Genomic DNA, 20,700 nt, shown 5'->3' with positions numbered 1-20,700 from the left:
ATCGATAATAAAATTCGAAGAATCCAGATCTAAGAAAGAGATACCTTGCCTCGGAGATCCAAAATCAGATCTGGAGACAGAACGAAGCAAGGAGTACGGTACGCAATTTTATCAAATTTGAGGGAATAGAACCGTTACGTTAAAAAGTAAACTCTCTTTTATTTTTTCTATCTAGGTTTTTTGTTAGCAATGTAGTCTTATTTGGGATTAGTAGAGACCGACGGTTGCCGGGCGGGGTTGGTGCCTAACACCTTCTAACCCCGTAGCGTGATCCCCGGACCCGTATTTTTCTTTCGTAGATTAGTTTATTTGCCTTTTAGAGTCAAAATTCGGTTCCTAGACCATAATAACTAGGTGGCGACTCCCAAACCTCAAAGGTCAAAAGCGGATCCACGCACCCCGCGGATCAAGGGCGCTTTCAGTGTCATCTTTTGAAGGGGTGTGAGAGAATGGGCTTGGAATGGACTTGGTATTGGGCTTAGGTGATGGACTTGGGTTATGGACTATGGACTTTAAGGGTGGGCTAAAAGAATGGATTTGAATTTGGATTAGAAGGTAGGCTTTGTCTTGGGCTTAGGTTGGATTTGGAAATGGACCTTGGTTATGGTATGGGTGATGGAGTGGTGAATGGTGAATGGTTGTGGATCCGGATTGGATCATAAAGGTGGTATGGAATTAGACTGAGTTAGAGACAAGGTTGAGCATGCAAAATTATGTGATATGATGCATGTATGCATGTATGCATTAAAATGATGCCACGTGGCAATGTGGGTCTGTCGAGAATCTCGAGTTTTAAATCAAAATCAATTGAAGGAAATCAGATTCTCCTAACGGGTTCATGCAAATTGGGGTGTATACAGTATCTATAAGAAATCCAAGTAGTAAAATTTTGAGAAAATTTTAAAAATGGGACTTTAGGTAGAAATTCTTGAATTTTGTTCAGTTCACTTTTGATAAAATCTAACTTCACCATTGATTTGAAATGGTTGAAAAACATATTTTTACCTGAAACCATGCTCAAATTCGAGTTCGAACGAAAAAATTATAAAATCCTCGATTTTCATGTCGGACGAGACCTAAAAGATAAGTTTTTATTAGAGTGAGAATTAGTAAAATTCGATCGCACTATTATTTTCGTAATGAAAAGTTATCAAGAATGGAATACTCATTCGTCAATTTTCGAGTCCAAAAAGTCGAGATACCGTCAATAATAGAAATAAATTAGAAAATACCCATTTTTCCCTCAAACCCTTATAAATAAAAGAACTATTAAGTTATTTTATTTCATTCTCTTCTCTAACGACACCAAAACCCCTAGTCGACTCAACCCTCTTCACTTCAAGATCTATTGTGAACAAGATACCATTGAGCCTCGATGCAGAAGAGAAAGTTGTTGGTGTCGACGAGCTCTACGTTTCTACCATCCTTGATCTTAGTTTCCCTTTCTTCTTTTCCGTCTCTCACCAAAACCTAGCGAGTAGGTTTCGATGCACTCCACTCAATGCTTCATCTATTTGGAAGTGAATTCATCTATCATTGTAGAAGGGAATGTGAGCATCGTCATCAAGATCTTCACAAACCATTAATCGTTTCATACCCAAGACTACCCAACATCTATTCTCGTGATGTACACCTCGACTTCTATGTCATTTCTTCACCTTCGACAACCACGATCTTTGGTAAGAAACTTTCAATACCTATTGGTAATTATAGGGGGTTTTTAACGAAAATTTGTGATGTGTTTCAAAATGTAAAATTCTTTTCGTTTATTTCAAATTCATGCGAAGACCTTCATGGTTGATGTGTTTTTATCGCACTTTAAAAATTGATTCGTGGGTGGATTAATTGTTTTGATAAACATTCAAAAAAATAGTTAGTGTTGGAAAATGGCAAAAATAATAAATACAGAAAAAAGAGAAAATGGGAGAAACGGTAAAATGTTAAAGTCACACCTGATAGGTGATGTCTACATTTTACATGGTTGTGTTGTGTGTAGGTTTACAAATGGATATCTAGGGTAATTTACTTTCGGGTGCATGTTTATTTACTTTCTGTAACATAAAGCGTAGTTTAATTTTCATACTGTTATTTATTTTAGGTCAGTGGGCTACTGTTGCATGGTAGGAAACTTGATATCCATTATCAACTCTATATGTTAATTTCTCCTTTGTTTTCAAAGAAAATAATATATATGTAGCTATTTTGTGAATTTTTAAAGAGTTTATGAATGTCCAAAGGGATAGTCTGTCATATCATCCGGAATGACATGTTATCCTGAGATGTACAGTGGGAACAACCAAGCTCATACGTGGTATAAGACGGGTATGAGAGTGGAGTCATGATTAGAATTTGGGTTTATTCTTCTCTGTCTTTATCCATGAACTGGTAATGTAAAGGTGGTTGTACATGAATGGGGATGTATAATGGGGATCACATGCACGCCTGATAGGCATAGACGAAGATAATTGATCAGTGATCACTAACAGTCTATAGTAATTAAACGTCTTGACACGTCGAAATGAGACCTATTGCTTATGCTCACATCAAATGGCCAACCTGAACTGAATAAATAATCCTACAAGTGTGGTAATGCATCGATCAGCCATAAAATCAAGAACTAATACTTTATTGTTGGAACATCATATCCCGACTGGGAATGATCCAGTCGTAGAATCCCAACTCTCTAATTCCACTACTCTACCATTGTGTAATATGTATCTGCTGCTATATTTTGAATTATAAAATGAAAAACATATTTACTATTTTGATATTATAAATTAGAATTAGATAAAAAGAAAATGTTATATTATAAGTATTGTTACTTGTTTTAATGTGAATTTTAGCTATTTAGTTGCTCATCCCTAGGTATATGTATCAATTAATCGTAGTTTATCTTGTAAAACCATGCATATATTGAAATGATTGTGAATGATTACGTGTTCATATTAGGAGAAGTTATTAGTGAGAATTGTTTGTTTACCTACTGGATAACTATTGTTACTCACCATTTCTTTCCCATTTTTTTTAGTTTCAGAACCTACAATTACTAAGGCAGGCGTGGAGTCAGAGGGTGTGGAGCATCTACTTGGTCATATAGATGACCAGAGTCTGCTACCTGTTGAGCACTAGGGCTATATCTAGCATTGTTTGTCCGTGCAGGTTATACATAGATTTTGAGTCGAGTGTTAGGTTCATGTTAAAGGGAGCGTATTTTTGATAAATCATGTATATTGTTACACCTTCCGCACTCTGATCTAGTTTACGTTGTTGAACGTAATTAGGCTTCCGTTGTTATTCTGTATACATATAGGATTTGTTGCATTGGTTTATCAGGTTTTTTTTTTTTAGTTCCTTGAAATGCTAGCATAAACGAAGGAAATCATGCCGAAGCCTCAGAGTGCTACCTAATACCTCGAGATCTGGCATATGGATTTGTGTTAGTGTTCGGGGGTGCCACAAAAGAATTGGAAAGACGAGGAGAGAAAAAAAAATAAGTTTTATTTTTCTCCAAAAGTGAAGAGAAATAGAGAGAAATCCTTTTAAAATATTTTATAATGCCAACTCTGCCCCTAGATCTCTTTTAAGTTATTTTAAAATTCCAAAGTTATGCCAAGTTCTCTCTTGTTAATCTAAACATGGTAGAGCGAAATTGCACTTCTCTTTTCTTCTCTTAATGAGTTTCTCTTCTCTTCACTTCTCTCAATTCAAACACAGCCTTAATGAGTTTCTCCTCTCAATCCATGCATAGCCTTAGGGAACATATGTGTCATTGAGCTAGTGGTTATGCATGCTTTTCTAAAGGCACTCAACAAAATGATGTTGCCAAGGAATCTAACCCCCCGACTCTTTGAACCTATGTTATCTATTGAGAATTTTGAAAGTTGGATCTCGTGGAAAAGCAACCAGGTCGGGAAATTTGAGATTCAAAGACTCTATAACTCAAGATTCTGAGTAATAAGGTAATTACGAGAAATAAAAAGCAATTGCAATAAGTTTGACTAAAATCAAGGAAGTATCATATTTGGGACATAAATCCATAAATTTTGTGAAGACAACTACGTATATATATGTATCGATTTCAATTCATGAGAGCTTGACTTTTTACTAGAAAATTGACTTGGACATTAGAGAATTTTTGTGCAAGTGCAATTAACACATGAATCAAAGTCTTCAGCAACAAGTTACAAATCTTAAAGAAGATTACAGGTATTTGTTTTCACACTACCTATATTAATTTTGCATGCCTTCTAAAAACCCTAATTGGACAATCAGATTCTCACCGAAAACAATAAACATACGAAATTGATTACTTGTAAGGGCACAAGTTAAAGTAATCGATTACTTGTAAGGGCACAGGTTAAAGTACAATAAACACACCTTTTGAATAAGCATCTAGATGTATTTTGGTTTTAAAAAAAAGTTCGTTCTTTTAAAGACATTTTTGGTACAAAATTCAATTTCCCAAGTGTATTTATTGCAGTTTAACGTGTTGAATAAGAAAAAAAGTTTATTCTTTTAAGGACATTTTTGGTACAAAATTCAATTTCCCAGGTGTATTTATTGCAATTTAACGTGTGCACTTAGGGGCACATGTTGACAAAACCCAAACAAAATTGATATCTATCGAATTGAAATAGGTGATTTGGACATACCCTTGGACATTTTGATAAATATTAAGATACCTTGCGTTTCCAAATTGAGGAGATGCTATTTGACTTGGAACTGTGATTTGGACATATATACCCTTCCACATTTTGATGAATGTTAAGATACCCCGCGTTTTCAAATAGATGATATGTTGTTTGACTTGGGTCTTTGTTGAGTGACTCGTAGAACATGACCCAGTCTTCAACTTTTGGCAAAAGAATCCTTTCTTCCCATACCTATCATCTCTAACCACTTGGATAAAATTGTGTACCCTCATCTTCAACATTAAGATTACATCTACGTCTACTTCAACTTCAATCCTCAAGGAAAAATATAAGATTTATTGGAAAATAGACATTGATAGAATTTTGATAGAAAAATCTAAGCTTCTGTTTTACAAAAGGATCAAGGCAAAGATGAAAAAGATGGATTGTGGATAAAGTTGAATACATTGAAAATAAAATCCATAGAAGTTGAAGGTGAGAGTATTTAAGTCATTTCTTATTAATCTAAATGTAAGACCGGGGACATGGGGCACAACATCTGATTGAGAAATCGGATATCACAAATATTCACCAAAAACGTGGAAGGGTATGTGTAAACCATGCGACATAACAAACAAATTGGACAAACATAATATGAGACACGAAGACTAAACACAAATGGGCTATTTATAAAAGTTTTTGTTCATTTCTATTTGAGTACTTCACGTGAGTATAATCATGAATCAAACCTAAGAAAAGGGGGGATTATTGACACACCAATTTTTACTAGCGCTCGCCAACTGTGTGCAATTCTTTGCTGATTTATATAGGAACTGGTGTGACAATAGTAGCTCTCTTATACAAAGCAAGGCATGCATGAAACCAAAATTAGTGTCATATGGTTTTCTTTTTTTCCTCTAATATGGCTGCATTTACTTAAATTTTCTTGTATACCCTTATAATGAGCCTTTCTATTTGAAGTTTTAAAAAAACAAGGGTACATTTATAAAAAATTACATAAATGTGGAAGAATACCAAAGAGAGAATACCCACTTATATCTTCTAAATATTTTTGAAACACTTAGTGGCACAGTAATGTTGGCTTCTTGGTTGCCCTGTTTGATAAAATCTACACATAAAATTACAGGAGAATCATCATGGAAACCATCCCTACTAAGTACAACAGTTGAAATGGTCGATTATCTTCAGATGCAGCCCCCGAGTCTGGAGCTATTACACTTGGGGTAGGTGCCATCGCTGTGTCTCCACATGTACCGAACACTGTGTTTGCCTGCTCATTCATAATAACAAACTAACAGTCAAATTTAAAGGTTAGCTTAAGAGCTCCATATTAATCTCCAAATATTTCATTGTCTCCTCCCATATGCCGCACCAACTTTCCTCATAACATTCTAAATTATAAACATGAAGTTATATGGTATATGGGGGGGGAGGGGGGCGGGCAGAGAATCATTTTATTTTTCCATTTCTTTTTCTTTTTTCACCAAAGAATGTCTTCAACATAGATTTATATAAATAGTAGCTACAATTGGTGTGCGATAAAAAAATTGGGGTGGCAATATAATTTATCTAAAAGAACTCTCTCTCCATGCTTAATATCACCAATAGCCATTAACTTAGACAGTTATGGTAATTTTAACAGTAATAAGTACTAGAAGCAGACCTTGCAATAAGAGATGCTACCACACCCACAAACTAGATGACCATTCGCTACATCTACCGCTTCTGGAGCTCCCCCTCCATCGCTTCTCTGCAATCCCAAAACATATAATTAACTAAACCTCAATCGGATGTTGGAGGGGCCATTTTGTTTGAATTCTAGAATCCGACTATTGCCCATAATCAGATTCTAAGATTCTTTTTTATAGTTAATTCATATTAAAAAAAAGATTATCCCATAATCAGAGAGAGAAATCAGCTAAAATTAGAAACAAGGCAAGACCCATTTTGGGTGTTTTAAGAGAGCTGCTATTAGCACCCCAGCTTTTACTTATCACATCCCAATTAAAAATAAAGTAAATGAGTCAACTACTGAAATTGTTGAACGAGACACTGATTTTAGATTCTCAAATCAATTTCTTAAAACATAGTAGCCAAACGGAATTCTAGATTGTAAAAAATCAGTTCCTAATATAGGATCTTGACCATCTAAAATAAGAATCAAACAATCCAATCGAAACCAAACCAAACGGAAGCAATTTCATGTACTATAAGCCATACCTTGTAAAAATCAACAGTAATGAAGTTAGGCCACCGTTTGCCCGCGGCTTCATAACAAGTGTTCATCATGCTAATAAGTGGAGCTGAATTATGCTTGCAAGCTTCCAATTCATCAGGAATTGAAGGAAAATAATTCTGCAATACAAGTGATCTTGACGTCGTGTTCATTGGAGACGATTCTGCACGGTTTGGGCAGGAACCAGCCTTCATCCCACCATTGCCATCTATAATTTAAGCCTACCATTAAAACTAAACCCTTACCTCAAACCATTTGAATTACTTGCTATAAAATTTGATAAACTCACATTGGTTCTCAACAAGGTAATTCCATTCATAAGCAATCCCCTCAGAAGCCTCCTTAGCTGATTTTGATGTAAAAACTATCAAACGTTGGTTCTTCTGGATCATGTTCTTGACACTAGGCCAATCTTTACCATTTTTGGGCATTTGTGACACTGGGAACCAAAATTTCCTAAGGCCAGCAGCATCGAATACCTTAGTCAGGCCTTGAGGGGATGTAACATAGTCTTCGATGATGATGGTGACGATCTCTCTTGGGTTTGAATTAAGAAATACTTGGATCTCTTTCAGCACATTAATAGCTGGTTGCTAGTTTAAAAAATAGATTAATTAGATTGAAGATTGTTTAGTTGATATTAATGTGTATAGTTAAAGCAATCTTGACATAAATACTTACAAATGCTGTGAAGTTATAACATTGGCCACCGAAGGAGTGACATAACCAGATGTCATTTTCGAAATCATACAAATCCAGCATCAAACCTCTAACACCATTCTGCAAGATAACTCATTTCTTTAACTCAGAGGCAATTTAACTTAATCTATAAGGGAAAAGAAAGATTAAAACAAAGAAAAAGAGAGTTAAAATTGTGAAATTATGCAAGGATATTTTGAAAACCATGAACAAGATCCAAAACTAACTATGTAGGTCGACTGACACTACAAAAATATGGCTCACCCTTTGATGGTTTTATACACCAAAATCATTGAAATTGCCAAATTGGTGATTTCCAGTCATTTGTTTTGATTGTAAGTGTAAAACACAAACACATAGATCAGTCCACAATGAAAATACTCCAACCTATTGGCTAGTCACTAAGGTTGAATTTTGGTAGTCTAAGAGTGCAAGTGGGCATTTTCTATTCTACTACTGTGGACACCCCAATTTATTTGAACAGAGCCTGAGAGCTCCCAGGATGTGTAGAGCTTGGCCTACAAAATCATCCAAAGGCCAATTTCAGGGCGGCCCAAGGCTTGAAGAGCCATCCCAAGCTCTTTAGTTCTGGTCTGTGAGTCCCCCAAGGACCCATCCAATTTTGACCTGGTTTGTGGGTACCCCAAGGACCAGTGAAAATTCTGCGTAGTTCTTGCCTGAGACAAGGACCAAACTGTAATTATATTATTTTCTGGATTCTCACTCCATGTGTTACTGTTAAGGTGTTTTACACCTTAACCCTCTCTAATCCTCCATTTGCCAAGAGACCTCAAGGTGAGTTGCCCTCTCTAATCCTCCATTTTCCAAGAGACCTCAAGGTGAGTTGCCCTCTCTACCCTTGCATTAGTTCATTTCTAATCCCTCGTCCTTGATTTTCTTGTAATTTTGCAAATCATCAAAAATTGACTCTTCTCATTTTCAAAGGCCAATTACATCCCTAACCTTAGTTTGTTGAGACTCAAAGCAAAGTAATTGAACTTTAAAACCCTTTTTTTTTTGGGACCTTTCATCACAGTTTCTATGTAATTTGACAAAGTTCAAGGGACTTAGAACCTTTTACCCATCAAAGAGAATTCGCTAGAACCTAGGAGCAATTACCCTCCCAACCCCAAGTTGTTAAGACTCAAGGGAGAGTAATTGACTCTAAAATCCCTACATGTTTGGATAATTGCATACCCCTCCCATTGGTTTTTATAAAATTCAAGCTTTTCTCAATGGAATGGACAATTCAATCCCTCAAATAATTATCTCGAGACGTTGAGGGAGATTTACACTCTTATCCCTTGTTCATCATGATTGGTAAGACTCACAAGGGTGTAAATGACAATTAAGGCCTCTCTGCTCAAAGGTATTCAAAGTCATTCATTGTGATTTTAGTGCAATTAAGTTGAATTTTTGATTTGCGGACTATTATATCCCTAAGGGTCTTCCAAAGGCCTCTGTATAGAGGACCCCTCCAAAGAAAAAGGGAGAGCTCTCTTCTTCTCAAAATCCTTTCCATTTCTCTTCGTGAGACCTTTTAAAGTCCCAAAACTCTGTCAAAATACCCTTTCACATATTCTTGAAGGCCAACCATGAAGATTTAAGAAAGAATAAGAATAAGAAACAAAGGAAGAAGAAGACCAAGGTAGGATACAAAGTAGTTGTGCCTTTCTTTCCTTGCATTCCCCCAATCACACTTCTACCTCCCTCAATTCTTTATTTTTAGAATTCTAAATCATGTAATGTAGTTTCAAGTTCGTCATCATAACATAAGCATTTAATAGGATAAGGTGAAAGAGGGAGTATACACCTTATGAGGTGACCCCCCTTACCTTTGATTTCCTAATAAGTCCCTTGTGAGTACATTCATGGACACTTCATATAGTTAAAAGCATACAAGCACCATCCATGTAGTTTAAATTTCATTATTGGAAAAATAAGGTTAGGGAGTACACCCTCATCATGAGGTGATCCTCTGCATTTGTAAGTCCATAATATGTTAAAAGCACATGAGGTGATCCTCTAGTTAAAAGCATACAAGCACCATTCATGTAGTTTATGTATAAACTAGGTAATGGTTTTAAAGAGTATTCACAACCGATGGAATATCTCTAGGAACTTTACGAAAAAAATTTAAAGCTCATCCTTGAGCACATTCTCGTTAGCATTCATCATCACTAGATATGCTAGAGTCTTCAAGGGTTCTATCCTTAAGGATTAGTGTTCCCCAACTCTAAGCAAACATAAAATCCAAATTATCGGGAATTTAACATGCATCACCAAAAACCTGCCCACTTAAATATTCATACATACATACATCCATGTGTCAACACCTTACTAACCAAAACACTTTCAAAAAATAGTCTAAGTCCTCCTATATGATCAATAACTTGGTAGGTAGGATGGGGTGTCTAACACCTTCCCCCTATCCTTCAACCGAACCTTCTTTATCAAATCTCTTGGTTAAGATTAGTCAAGGAGTCGCTTTCAAAGAAAAGATGATTTTACAAAATTGAATTATATGTTATCATTCACACCTTACTTTTAAGAATGGTGGTGACTCCCAACCCCATATAGAAGTAGAGATTTCTTGAGTGAAATCTACGTGCATGTGTCTACAACTACCATTGACTTGTGTGATATACTATTGTAACGAGAGAAAAGAGAGTCTTGTTGATCGAAATCTAAGCTAAATATACTTTTGAGTTATAAATCATTAATGCATTCGAAATATTCTACCCATAATAAATATTGAAAAATATTAAGTTTATCTTTTAAAATTTTCTTGACAAAGAAGAAAATATGCAATGACAAGAATCATGTTTTGAGTTATCTTTACACTAGGATCATGCCTCATGTGCAATCCTGGGTTGTGAGGCCAATTCGCCAAAAGAAGATTTACCTGGACCAATCGAGGTAAAAACCCCACATTTTAAAATTCTTAGGCCCTACTCGGTACACTACAAGTCATTAGCATTTGCAAATTATTTGTAATGCAAATGTTTTCCAATGGAAACTTTATAGATGCTTGGTAGCCACCAATAGATCTCCTACAAATTTATTCCGTTAAGTGATTTCTTATTAAAATAAGATATAAATAAATTTTAATTTATTTAAGCTCATCAAATAAACTATTCCATTTACAAAAATATCCTCAGTGCTTGCTACCTTAACATATACTAGAGTTTGTAAGCATAGGCATCCTCTATGGGGGGAGTAGAATCGGTAGAGGAAAGATAATATATAAAGTTGAAGGGGTATTCTTGTAAAAGGGGTTAGAAGATGAAGAATAATAAAGTCGGAGAAGTATTCTTGGAAAGGTAGTGAAGAGAAAAGGAAATAAAATTGAAAGTTGTCTTCGAGATTCATGACTAGACTAAATCCCAACCTTTTTTATGTGGGACAAAGATTAAGATAAAGCGAAGGGACAAACGTCCTCTTTTATTACATAGATATAAATTTAGAGATGTTCTATTGCCACACCAACTTTTACAATAGCCAATGAATTTCAAATCTTCAATAAACAATATGAATTGTGTAAGAAAAGAATGGATGCAAAAGAATCTCTATTTCATTTAATGTTTCACTCATAATGTTTTTTCATTGTTTTGTCCTAAAGCATTGGTGTGCAGTACAAAAAATGGTGCATATATTTATTTTTCAATAAATTGTGTACACATTCCTTTTTTGGTGTGGCGCATATAATTTAATTAATTCGCGTGGAAAATTGGTGTGGCAACATAAGTTCTAAATTTACGACAATGCCCCAAAGACATATATAGTAATTTGCATATTGAAATTAAAAAGTTCCCCTCAATAAAAACACTATTCGAATCACAAAAATACTCAAATAACTCCTATTATAACATGGTATGAATTTATGAAATACCTTCTCAAAAAATACCCTCAGTATTTTCTACTATAACATTTCATATGAATTTTTAAAAACAACATATCAAAGATATGGTCACCTATATATTCATATGGAAATTTTTAATATGAGAATATTTTCTAAGGATTTTTAACCTTATAAATTTTTTTGCTAAATTTTAGTTAAAATTGATCATTTCATGTATTTTATAACATTTTGGTCTATAAATGGAAGCAAGCCTGACCAAGGCATTCTGGTCATTTTTCAAAAAATGAGAATTTTTAGAAAGTGTCCGATTTTATCCTAAGTTGATAAATTCTATGTCCAAAGATGATTTGTCATCAGTAACTTGATTTCTAAAAGATATGTTTGGTCAAGGGTACTTGGATAATTTTCCAAGTACCTTTGACCAAGCATACCTTGTAGAAATTTACAGGAGTGTTCTTCGAAGATTTTGCATAAAAGTGGGGCTTGTGTTATTTGATAATTCTTAGGTTCTCTTGTTGTTTGGTCCATTTGTAACTGGTCACTTCGACCATCTTCATCAATGTAATTTTACTTATAAAAAGAAGGGTGTATGGATCATTTTCAAAAATATATGAGACTTTTTAGGTAATATCCAATTTGAATCGAAATGTTGCTTTCTAATCTTGGTAAAGTGTTTTAAACTGTATTTTTTTATTTATTTATTTTTTTTTAAGTTAGTGATTTTCTTGGAAATATTGGTGTGATCCTAAGTGGCTGGTTTCTAATCTTTGGGGTGTATTTTAAATGTAAACAAGGTCTCCAAAGCTCTAGAAAATATCCAAAATGGTGAAAACTAATTTTAGAACATTGCCCATTATTGAGACTCTACAACATGGTGATGAATTAGTAAATAAAGCAAATGTGGAAGTAGGATGTCTCCACATGTTACTGAATCAAATAGTGGGGGTCATTTCTTAATTTGAATAGTTTATAAGATAAGGAGTACTTTTATAATTTTGAAACTACTTTTCATGGGTTCTTTGTAATTTTCATATTTTTGATGATGAATATTTAAAAAAAAAAAAAAAAAAACACAAGGTACTGCAGTAAGTATTGAAGGCTATTTTAGTAATTAAAATATTTATGCCACTAAGGATGCTTTTCATAAAAATAATGCTGCAGTGACCTCAAGCTGGAACCTCATATCGCACTTCATGATGTGAAAGTGGATGGGAACCATAGACACTTTTTCACTCGTATCTTGATGAAAAGCATCTATGGGTCCTATCCACTTTCACATCATGAAGCGCGGTATGAAGTTCCAGCTTGAGGTCACTCCAACATGACTCTCTTTGTAATTTCAAAAAATGCAATTTAATGTACACTAGAGTTCGTTTGTGTCGTACGCATTCTCCTTGAGATTAGGGGGTAAAAGAGGACAAAAAAAATAAAGTTGGGGGATATTATTAAAAAAACGTTGAGGTTAAGGGGTAAAAGATGAAAAGTCATAAAGTGGATTAAAGGAAAAAAGGAGAAAATATAGTAAAATGAAAGGGGGTGAAGAGGAAGACAATAAAGTGGACTCCACAAAAATAGTAATTGGATGAGATGTTTATCCTAACTGGTTGAAAGTTTATCCCCCACATAAGTGGGTCCTACAATTGTGTTTTATTATATAAATTTGATGAGAGTTATTTTCATAAACTAATAAATATGTTATTGCAGGAAGTATTGAGAGCTATTTCACAATTTGAATAATTTCTTTGATGGGAGGTTATTTTATAATTTTCTTATACAAATTATCGTATCATTGATTAAGGGTATTTTTGTAATTTTGATATGCAAGTTAATGTATCTTTGTTAAGAGGTATTTTTGTTAATTTTTATGTATGTTATTGTAACAAGTATTGAGGGCAATTTTCATAGTTTAAATGATTTCTTTGATGAGGGGTACTGTTATAATTTAAATAATAAGTTAATATATGTTTGTTGAAGGATATTTTTATAAATTTATATGCATATTACTATAGAAGTGCAAAGAGCTATTTTTGTAATTTGAATTATTTCTTTAATAAAGGCTATTTTGTAAAGGGACCAACTAGTTGCACACTACCCATTACTAATTGCATTCCATTTGGTGTAAGGATCTTATTTGATTGAGAATTCTTAGATGGTTATTACAAATGCCCAAATAGGGTATTTATAGGCATTACAAGAATAATCTAGAAAGTCTTAATTATCCTATTCTAGAATATTGTAAGAATAATCTAGAAAGTCTTAACTATCCTAATCTAGAAGTTTATAAGAATAATCTAAAAAGTCCTAACTATCCTAATCTAGAATATTACAAGAATAATCAAGAATAATCCGGAGATATCCTATTAGGCCCCCTCAAGATGGTGATCCAGAGGAGACACCAATCTTGAAAACTAAGTCACGTAGTCGAGTCAGAGAAAAAGGCTTTGTAAGAGCGTCGGCAAGCTGATCAGTAGAAGAAACATGGGACACGCGTGGCATAGAGCGTTGAACAAGATCCCGGACAAAATGATAATCAATGGAGATGTGCTTCATGCGAGAGTGAAAAACAGGATTAGCACAAAGATACGTTGCGCCAATGTTATCACTGTAAATAACTGGTGGTGAGGGAAGTGAAACCCCAAGTTCAGCAAGTAGAGACCTAACCCACTAAACTTCCGATGCAGCAGAGGCAATCGTTCTGTACTCAGCTTCAGTAGAGGAACGGGCCACAGAGCGTTGCTTCTTCGAGCTCCAGGAGATGGGATTAGGACCAAGAAAAAGAACTTAGGCCCCTATAGATGTGCGATCATCAGAGTTTCTGGCCCAGTCAGCATCGGTGAAACAGTGAAGAGACAGAGAAGAGCTTGCACGAAGGCGAAGTCCAAGATCATGAGTACCGTTTAGATAACGGAGCAAACGCTTGGCAGCACCCCAATGACGTTCAGATGGTGCATGCATAAATTGTGAGAGTTTGTTAACTGCGAAGGCAATGTCTGGGCGCGTGACAAGGAGGTACTGAAAACTTCCAATAACCTGTCGATACAAAGTTGCATCCGTGGGGGGAGAGCCATCATAAAGTGAAAGTATAGTACCAACTGCAAGAGGTGTCTGAACCGGTTTAGAAAAGAGCATGTTGTGTCGAGCAAGTAAGTCCACAATGTACTTCCGTTGAGAGAGGAAACATGAGTTTTGGTGCAAGAGAACTTCGATACCAAGAAAGTAGGATAACGATCCCAAGTCTTTGATAGAGAACTTGACAGCCAGCTGATCAATGACGCGAGAAACAAAAACAGTATCGCTACCCGTGATGATTAAGTCATCAACATATACCAGGAAGTAAGCAATGAGACCATCGTGGTTAAACACAAAGAGAGACGTGTCTGACTGGGCATGAACAAAACCCAACTGAAGCAAAAAACTACGAAGTTCTTGATACCACGCCCGAGGTGCTTGCTTAAGACCGTAGATGGCTTTCTTAAGTTTACAAACATAAGAGGGAAAATTGGCATCAATAAAGCCAGGTGGTTGTGCCATATAGACCTCTTCATCAAGATGACCATGGAGGAAAGCATTATTGACGTCAAGTTGCCGAAGAGCCCAACCTCGTGACAATGCTAGACTCAGAACATGACGAACAGTAGTGGGCTTAACAACCGGGCTGAAAGTGTCATAGTAATCAATGCTGGGTCGTTGGTGAAAACCCTTGGCAACAAGACGAGCTTTGTATTTGTCAATAGATCCATCAGGATTGCGCTTGATTCGAAACACCCATTTACAACCAACTAGATTCTGCGAGCCACTAGAAGGAACAAGATCCCACGTACCATTCCGAAAGAGAGCATCAAACTCAGTAGACATAGCAGAGCGCCATCGTGGATTAGTAAGGGCTTGAGTTACACTTGTGGGCTCAAAGTCAGTAGATGGATGGGAAGAGATAAGGCAATACTTGAGGTTCGGCTTGTGAATGTTATTTTTGGAGCGCGTGAGCATAGGGTGGCTATTAGAAATGGGTCTGGGCAAGGTGGAAGTGATCGAGGGAATGGGAGGGACAGAGGAAGAGCTCGGTGGTGAGGAATCATTGTTGGAGGCCGTGAGCGAAACCGAGGATGAGGGTTTATCATTGAGCAAAAGAGACGAACTGGCAGCACCACCAAGTGAGGTAGACGGGGCTTTAAAGAAAAGAGAGGAAGATGACGAAGGACTCGAGGGTGGGACAGATGAAACGGGCATGGAAAATGGAAAAACGTCTTCGACGAACTCAACATAACGAGAAGTAAATATTTTGGAAGAAGATTGATCATAGCAGATATATGCACTTTGTGTTAAGAAGTAGCCTAGAAAGACACAAGCACGAGATCGGGGTTCCAATTTATGAGCGGTATACGGACACAACCATGGGTAACACTGACAACCAAAGACACGAAGCTTTTGAAAGTTAAGGGGATGACCAAACAATTTTTCAAATGAAGACTCATTGAGAGATTGGATTTGGGCATGCGGTTGATGAGGTAGGTAGCTGTGGCAAAAGCAAAGGGCCAAAAAGTAAGAGGGATGGACGCATGATGAAGGAGGGTGAGACCGGTATCAACAATATGACGGTGTCGGCGTTCTGAAAAGCCATTGTGTTCGAAAGTATGTGGAGGTGTTGTGAGATGTGTAATCTCACTAGATGCAAGAAAGGAACGGAGTGGAATATACTTCCCCCCGTTGTCTGTGTATAAGGTAACTATTTTAATTTTGAAGTAGTTTTCCACAAGAGACTTAAATTTGACAAAGGTTTGAAGAACATCTGCTTTTCGCCTTAGAGGATATAACCATATGTACTTAGTAAAGTGGTCAACAAAAACAACATAGTACTTAAATCCATCAACGGAGAGAATAGGAGAAGACCACACGTCAGAAAAAATTAATTCAAGGGGTGTTGAAGATGAAAGGATAGATTCATAAAACGAAAGCTTGTGACTTTTATTAATTTTGCAAGAATTATAAGAAAAGTTTGATAGAAGACGGGAAGATAAAGAAAAAACATTAGATGAGGCTAAATGACGAATAATTTTGTGGGATGGGTGACCAAGACGGGAATGCCACAAAGACAAGGAATGAGTGACAGACAAGAGAGCACGTGGTGGAACTGACGAGCCCGTCGTGGCCGGCCAATAATAAACTCCGTCCTTATGTGGTCCTTGGAGAAGAAGGGCCCCCGTTTGACGATCCTTCACCTGAAAGCCAGACATGGAAAAGACAACAACAACATTGTTAGTATTACATAATTGGGAGACAGAGATAAGATTTTTTGTCATAGTTGGAACACAAAGAGTATTTGGGAAGGATAATGAGGATGAAGTGGGTAGGTTTAGGGAGTCAGTATGAGTGATGACCAGGCCTATACCATTACCGATGACAATGTCATCAAAACCATCATAAGGAAAGTGAAGCGAAAGGTTCGCAAGATCAGTAGTGACGTGATGAGAAGCACCCGAGTCTAGGATCCATTCAGATGGTGTTGAAGAAGCTGATGGATGAGTGGCCGTGTGAGCACTTGGTGCCGTATAGGCTGGACGAGGCCGGGACGTGACTATTGGACAGTGGGAGTCCATGGAATATGCTTGAAAACGGAACAACATTTTGCGGAATGGTCGTGTTGTTCACACAACTGGCAGCGACCGAGATACGAGCGTTATCCTTGATTGTCGACGGAAAATGGAGGCCAAGATGTCAAGGAGGCGTGTGACGATCGGGCTGACTGACCGCGAGTTTGGTTAAAGGAGCGGGGAAGACCACGCGATGAAGCATAACTCTGTGGGGAAGACCGAGTAGCAGGGAAAGCCGTGGCAAGGATAGGAGAAGATGAATCTGTTTTGGCCGCCAGTTGTGCTTCATGGTTGAGCAATTTCTCATGTAACTCATCGAAAGAGATAGATGTTTCTCGTGCTTGAATAGCATTAGAGAGTTCTTTATAATTCTCGTCAAGGCCATTAAGAATTTTCATGACGAGATCTTCAGAATCAACCGAGACGTTCATAAGGGCTAGTGCATCAACAGTGATTTTGATACATTGCATATACTCAGTGATAGACTGAGTACCTTTGACGGGGTTGGTGAGGCGACCCTTGAAACCGAGAATGCGATCGCGAGTCGACTTAGCATAGGTGTTGGAAAGAGTCGTCCAAGCATCATAGGATGTTTTTGCAGTAGTAATGAATGGGATTAGTGACGGTGTGAGAGAACCGATGATGGCGTTGAGCAAGAGTTGGTCTTGACGGATCCATATGAGATAATCGGGATTGGGCGATGAGACACCGTTTTGCATGATGGTGGAAAGTGGACATGACTTTGTTCCATCAATAAACCCGAGTAAGTTGTAGCCGATGAGAAGCGTTTGGAATTGGAGCCGCCATGCGGTGTAATTTGTGGATGTGAGTTTTAGAGGTGCTTGTGCTGAAACATTAATAGCAATGAGGTGTGTGGTGTTGTCTAGAGGATTAATGTCGGTGGGGTGGGGGGGTGGTTGATGACGGTGTGGTTGGAGTGGAGGCCATGACTTAGAAAGAAAATTTTTGTGGTGGAGGTGTGATCGGCTAGTGTTAAGAAATGGGTGGCGTTAGCCTTGAGGCTCTGATACCATGTAAGGATCTTATTTGATTGAGAATTCTTAGATGGTTATTACAAATGCCCAAATAGGGTATTTATAGGCATTACAAGAATAATCTAGAAAATCTTAATTATCCTATTCTAGAAGATTATAAGAATAATCTAGAAAGTCCCAACTATCCTAATCTAGAATATTACAAGAATAATCAAGAATAATCCGGAGATATCCTATTATTTGGATGATTACATACCAGAAATAATTTTAAAAACAATGATGCACTTCTTTTTTTTAATAATTTTTTTCTCCTTTCTCAACAATGTCCATAAAAATAATAGCAGCATAAAAAAGATTCCACTAAAGAAAATCAGCAACATATAACAAAAAGGGTCATGCTTTTTTTTTTCATTTTATATTTAAAAAATAGTGTCTGTATTTTTTAATTTTTTTTAATATTCAATGTTCGTGATAACTTCTATTTAAAAGAAGAGCAATTGCAAAATAGTAAACAAAAGCAAGATTTTTCTACAATACAGAAGCAAAAAAAAAAAAAAAACAAACATATCTTTGTCAACACTTTAGGTAGATCAGAAATAAGGAAAATCCAAGAGATGAGATTCAAACATAGGTTTATATTAATTTCTTAAAAAAATATAAAGAGAGATTGGCAAACAATAAGTGAATATCACAAGCAAATTACAATACAAGCAGAAAATAAAAAAACTTAGAAAGATGAATAAATTTTAAGGCCTAGAAGATAACGTATTGAAATGTAGCCTGTAAGTTAACAAAGGTTATAAAAAACAATAACAAAAAAGAAAAGATTTTTTTTTTAAATTTGGTGTGCAACCAACGATTAATGGTGTGTAACTAATCGGACCCTTTTGAAAAAGAATCTTGGTGAGGAATGCACATGGTTTTGGGCATGCGACTAACATGACAAAGGCACATAACCATAGATTTTTTCTTCGGGATACACAAGAAAAAGATCTATGATTTTGTGCCCTTGCCATGTAAATTGCTTACCCAAAACTATTATATTTTTTTGTAAATTCATATGCATTTTGAGTAGCAACTAAGCAAGTATTGAGGGATATTTTGTAATTTGAATATTCTTTTGCTACACCAACTTTTGATAATGACACCCCAATTCTTATACAAATCAATTAGCACACATCATAAGGTGCCGTTAGCAAAAGTTGGTGTGACAATAGAGGAAGCTCTCTAATATTTTGATTAATGATACTTTTGTAATTTTAATAGGAAAATTAATATTTCCCTTAAAAGTATTTTTTTCGTAAATTCGTGTTGCAGGTAGAAAGTAGCATGGGGTAGAATAACTTTTGAAAAAACACGCGATAATAATAATCCTTGACAGTCTAATAATGACATTTTCTTCACGTTAGGAAAGATGCAACAAAAAACTCTTTCTTTTTCTGACGAAACGAGTTGGGTTGAGAGAGACGTATATGCTTTTTTTCTGTTTTTTTTTAGTCAAAAGACGAAAATAGCCCTTTCCCATTTTATAATTATAATAAGTCGTGATTTTCTAACCCCCAACATACGCTCCCTGACGTGGCATAACTATAAATCCCCCATGTAGTTGTGCATCCCGAGGAAAATATTTTATAGGGATTTCAAAATCTCAAGAAAAAAACTAGGAAATCTTTGGGACTCAACACGTGCCAGGTAGCGCGCCAAGTGCACAGTTTTGGTGGAAATATTCTAGGGATTGTTACTAAAATAGAACTCAAGATTCCGAGTTTAGAGAGAGAGAGAGTATTACGGAGAGAAAATCTATCTCACTTTGAGCTGATCAGTAATGGAATCTTGCTGGTTTGTAGGAGCAAGTATAATAGCTCCCGTTTCTGACTTCTGTCCCAAACGAGCGAACGCGTTGTGTGTCGTTAACCATGAATATCGATTGAAAGGTAGTCCCTCCACCTAAACAAAATTATTATTATTAAATATAAAAATCGAAGATCAAAGCAAGAGTTCTTCGAAGACTGTTTATATACCTCTGATGTCGGGTTCAAAGGTTGGATTCGAGTACATCTCGGTCGGACATTTCCATTCGCAACACATGTTTCGCAATGTAAACCTTGGTCACAGTTTTGGTTTGAAATGCAGGTTTGCCCAACCTAATAAATAACCAAAAAACACTTAAGAGAGAAAACGAAATAAACCAAAGATTTTTTTTATTTTTTATTTTTAATTAAAGAGAGAGAGAGAGAGAGAGAGAGAGAGAGAGAGAGAGAGAGAGAGAAACCTTGAGAGCTGAAGAACAGATGAAGAAACAAGTTGAGAGTACGAGAGCAATAATGTGGAAATTTGGAGAGAAGTTTGCCCTCTGCAAGTGAATAAGAGATTAGTGTTTGTGTTTAAGACGGAAAAGAAATAATAAACATGAAGAAGAAGAAGAGTAGAAGATGCAACGTGCCTTCATCCTGATTTTTTTTCGTTTTAATTCCTACCTCTTTCTCACTCGCCCACTCGAGGCTCGAAGACAATCTCTATATTTAATGATTCGGGATATTTTTTTGAGTTGCGATTCTGTACACCTTAAAGTTAGTTTATAATCCAAGTCACATTTGTTTTGCATGATGCATGAACTACTTTTGTTTTTCAATAAATGGGTAAGCTGGACTTGTACCTAGTTTGTGTC

General features: G+C 36.2%; 1 protein-coding gene across 1 annotated transcript; it reads right to left on the bottom strand.

Annotated features, from left to right (window-relative positions):
• Nucleotides 1-5,572: 5,572 nt before the first annotated feature.
• Nucleotides 5,573-20,544, bottom strand: LOC147404814 (PI-PLC X domain-containing protein At5g67130-like). The gene is made up of 9 exons (XM_086440893.1): nt 20,476-20,544; nt 20,305-20,385; nt 20,054-20,176; nt 19,842-19,979; nt 7,570-7,668; nt 7,178-7,481; nt 6,873-7,096; nt 6,316-6,402; nt 5,573-5,922 (listed from the first exon to the last, which is right to left on the bottom strand). Exons 1-9 carry the CDS (start codon nt 20,479-20,481, stop codon nt 5,773-5,775), a joined length of 1,212 nt encoding a protein of 403 aa, XP_086297019.1. The 5' UTR covers nt 20,482-20,544; the 3' UTR covers nt 5,573-5,772.
• Between the last annotated feature and the right edge of the window lie 156 nt (nt 20,545-20,700).

This window comes from Akebia trifoliata, chromosome 4 (assembly GCF_017979445.1).
Source record: "Akebia trifoliata isolate Shusen 1 chromosome 4, ASM1797944v1, whole genome shotgun sequence".
Lineage (NCBI taxonomy): Eukaryota > Viridiplantae > Streptophyta > Magnoliopsida > Ranunculales > Lardizabalaceae > Akebia > Akebia trifoliata.
This window is presented reverse-complemented; position numbering and strand designations above follow the sequence as displayed.

What these genes read in the sequence shown, in the direction of transcription:
- LOC147404814 (XM_086440893.1), bottom strand. An exon ending in TCTGTTCTTCAGCTCTCAAG is followed by an intron (nt 20,177 to 20,304) that starts GTTTCTCTCTCT and finishes GTTATTTATTAG; the next exon opens with GTTGGGCAAACCTGCATTTC. An exon ending in TTACTGTTGATTTTTACAAG is followed by an intron (nt 6,403 to 6,872) that starts GTATGGCTTATA and finishes TTGGGATTGCAG; the next exon opens with AGAAGCGATGGAGGGGGAGC.